Source organism: Notothenia coriiceps, unplaced genomic scaffold (genome assembly GCF_000735185.1).
Source record: "Notothenia coriiceps isolate Sejong01 unplaced genomic scaffold, NC01 NC01_scaffold00030135, whole genome shotgun sequence".
NCBI lineage: Eukaryota > Metazoa > Chordata > Actinopteri > Perciformes > Nototheniidae > Notothenia > Notothenia coriiceps.
The window spans coordinates 1-1,749 of record NW_011362836.1 but is presented as its reverse complement, the minus strand read 5'-3'; the positions used below and the strand labels follow the sequence as shown (position 1 = coordinate 1,749).

General features: G+C 52.5%; 1 protein-coding gene across 1 annotated transcript; it reads right to left on the bottom strand.

Moving 5' to 3' along the window:
* Positions 1-393: 393 nt before the first annotated feature.
* LOC104959251 (inactive phospholipase C-like protein 1) lies at positions 394-1,743 on the bottom strand (the record flags this gene model as incomplete). Its single annotated transcript, XM_010787119.1, has 2 exons — positions 1,733-1,743; positions 394-1,519 (listed from the first exon to the last, which is right to left on the bottom strand). A coding segment is annotated over exon 2 (573 nt), but the record flags the coding sequence as incomplete, so codon positions are not given.
* Positions 1,744-1,749: the final 6 nt, after the last annotated feature.

Genomic DNA, 1,749 nt, shown 5'->3' with positions numbered 1-1,749 from the left:
ACTTCTTGACTTCTCCTGTTGCACTTCTGATGTTTTCATTCTGTGAATTGTATGCAGTCTTATGTGAAAAAGAAAAAAAACAGAATCACATGCCTCATGGCTACATACATACCAACCAATGGTGCAGTTAACCTCCATGTTTTGACCTTTCAAAACCTAATCAGTTCATCCTTGAGTCCAAGTGGACATGTGTGCCAAGTTTGAAGACCTTTCCTCAAGTTGTACATAGCAACTTGTTCAAGGTTTGATATATTTCTCTTTCCACTCTTTTACTACGGTTTATGTGTGTCTTTTAATGTCCGTAGATAATCTACTCTGTCCTATTTGTATTTAGTAGATTTAATCTGGATGTGGTTTCTGTGGAAAAGTGGATATAAATATAAATATCTTCACCTTAATCCTCAGAGTCTGAGCGGGCACTCCCGGCACGCAGCCCTGTGTGTGAGCGCTGAAGTACGACACCTCGTCCCTCATGACAGCCGGGCGCAGGACGTACCCACAGCCTCCGTTCTGAGAGAAGCGTCCTCTGTGGAGGTCCAGCATGGCGCCGGGGGTCTGCTGGTTCAACGCCACCAGCTGGACCCCTCCCTTCCAGTACCCCTGAGGGTTGGGGTTACTGGAGTCCAGGCGCACAGAGCTGGGTCGTACCCGGGTCAGGGTGCGCTTGGTAAACATCACCAGGTCCTCCGGGCTCTCGGTGGTCAGACGCCCTCCTTCCCCTTCACCCAGGGAGCAAAGCGTCCAACAAGGAGGCTCAGAAGCTGAAGGAGTCCCAGGAGAAGAGGGGCTGCTGGGGGGAGACTGCTGCGGTTTGTAGGTGGCTCTCTGGGCGTAGAAACTGCGACTTCCCGAACGAGCGATCGCTACTAAATCTGACAGGTCTTTGTGGAGGCGGAGCTTCCTGGGTTGGGACGGAGGAGGCACCACCAAGACGACGCCCAGCTCCTCCTCACCAGGGATGGTCATTCTTCGTCCAGCCAGAGGACCCCCTCCTCCGATCTCCTCGTCCTCTTCAGATATCTCCCCTTCAGACGCGTCCTGCTCCTGAGGCAGCTTCTTCCCCACGATGAGGATGCGCCCCTTCAGCTGCTCGGGGGAGGGTAAGGTTGTGGCTCGGCCCCCCAGGCTGGCAGGAAAAGTCTCCGGGGTGTAAAGACGGGAGCTGAAGACTTTCTTTAAATGCTGAGCTAAGGTGCGCTGTTGTCCCGGAGAGCAGCGCTGGCACAGGTAGAGCAGCAGGGGGAACTGGGAGGACAGGAAGGCGTATTTGTTGACTACTTCCAGAGCAGAGCGCACGGTGACTGGGGTGTGCTGGTGGTGCTGGTGGTGGTGGTGGTGGTGGTGATGGTGGCGGGAGATGTCTGGACCATAATCCACCCCCAGGAGAGGCTCTCCCTCTGGGCCGTCGGTGACTCCCAGCTCGATGCAGCGGCAGCCGGTCTGCAGAGCTTTGATCAGACCCCCTAGGTCCGCTCGGCCGTGGACCTGATCGTCCAGCAGGTAGGAGCGGTACGAGGTGCTGGGGGACACAATAAATGGAACATAATTAATTATAATGCTCCAAATAATATCCTACTTCCAACATTTGCTTTGTAATCCTATGCCGCTGGACACTAAGCAGCATAGGATTTAGTTTTGCCTTATTTTGTCTTTTTAAAGTTTAACTTTAACAACGTAGTTTCTGTATTAATGCAATCATCTGGCTATAAGTGAGTAAATAAAAGCCCCTCACCTGATGTAGTAGTGAGA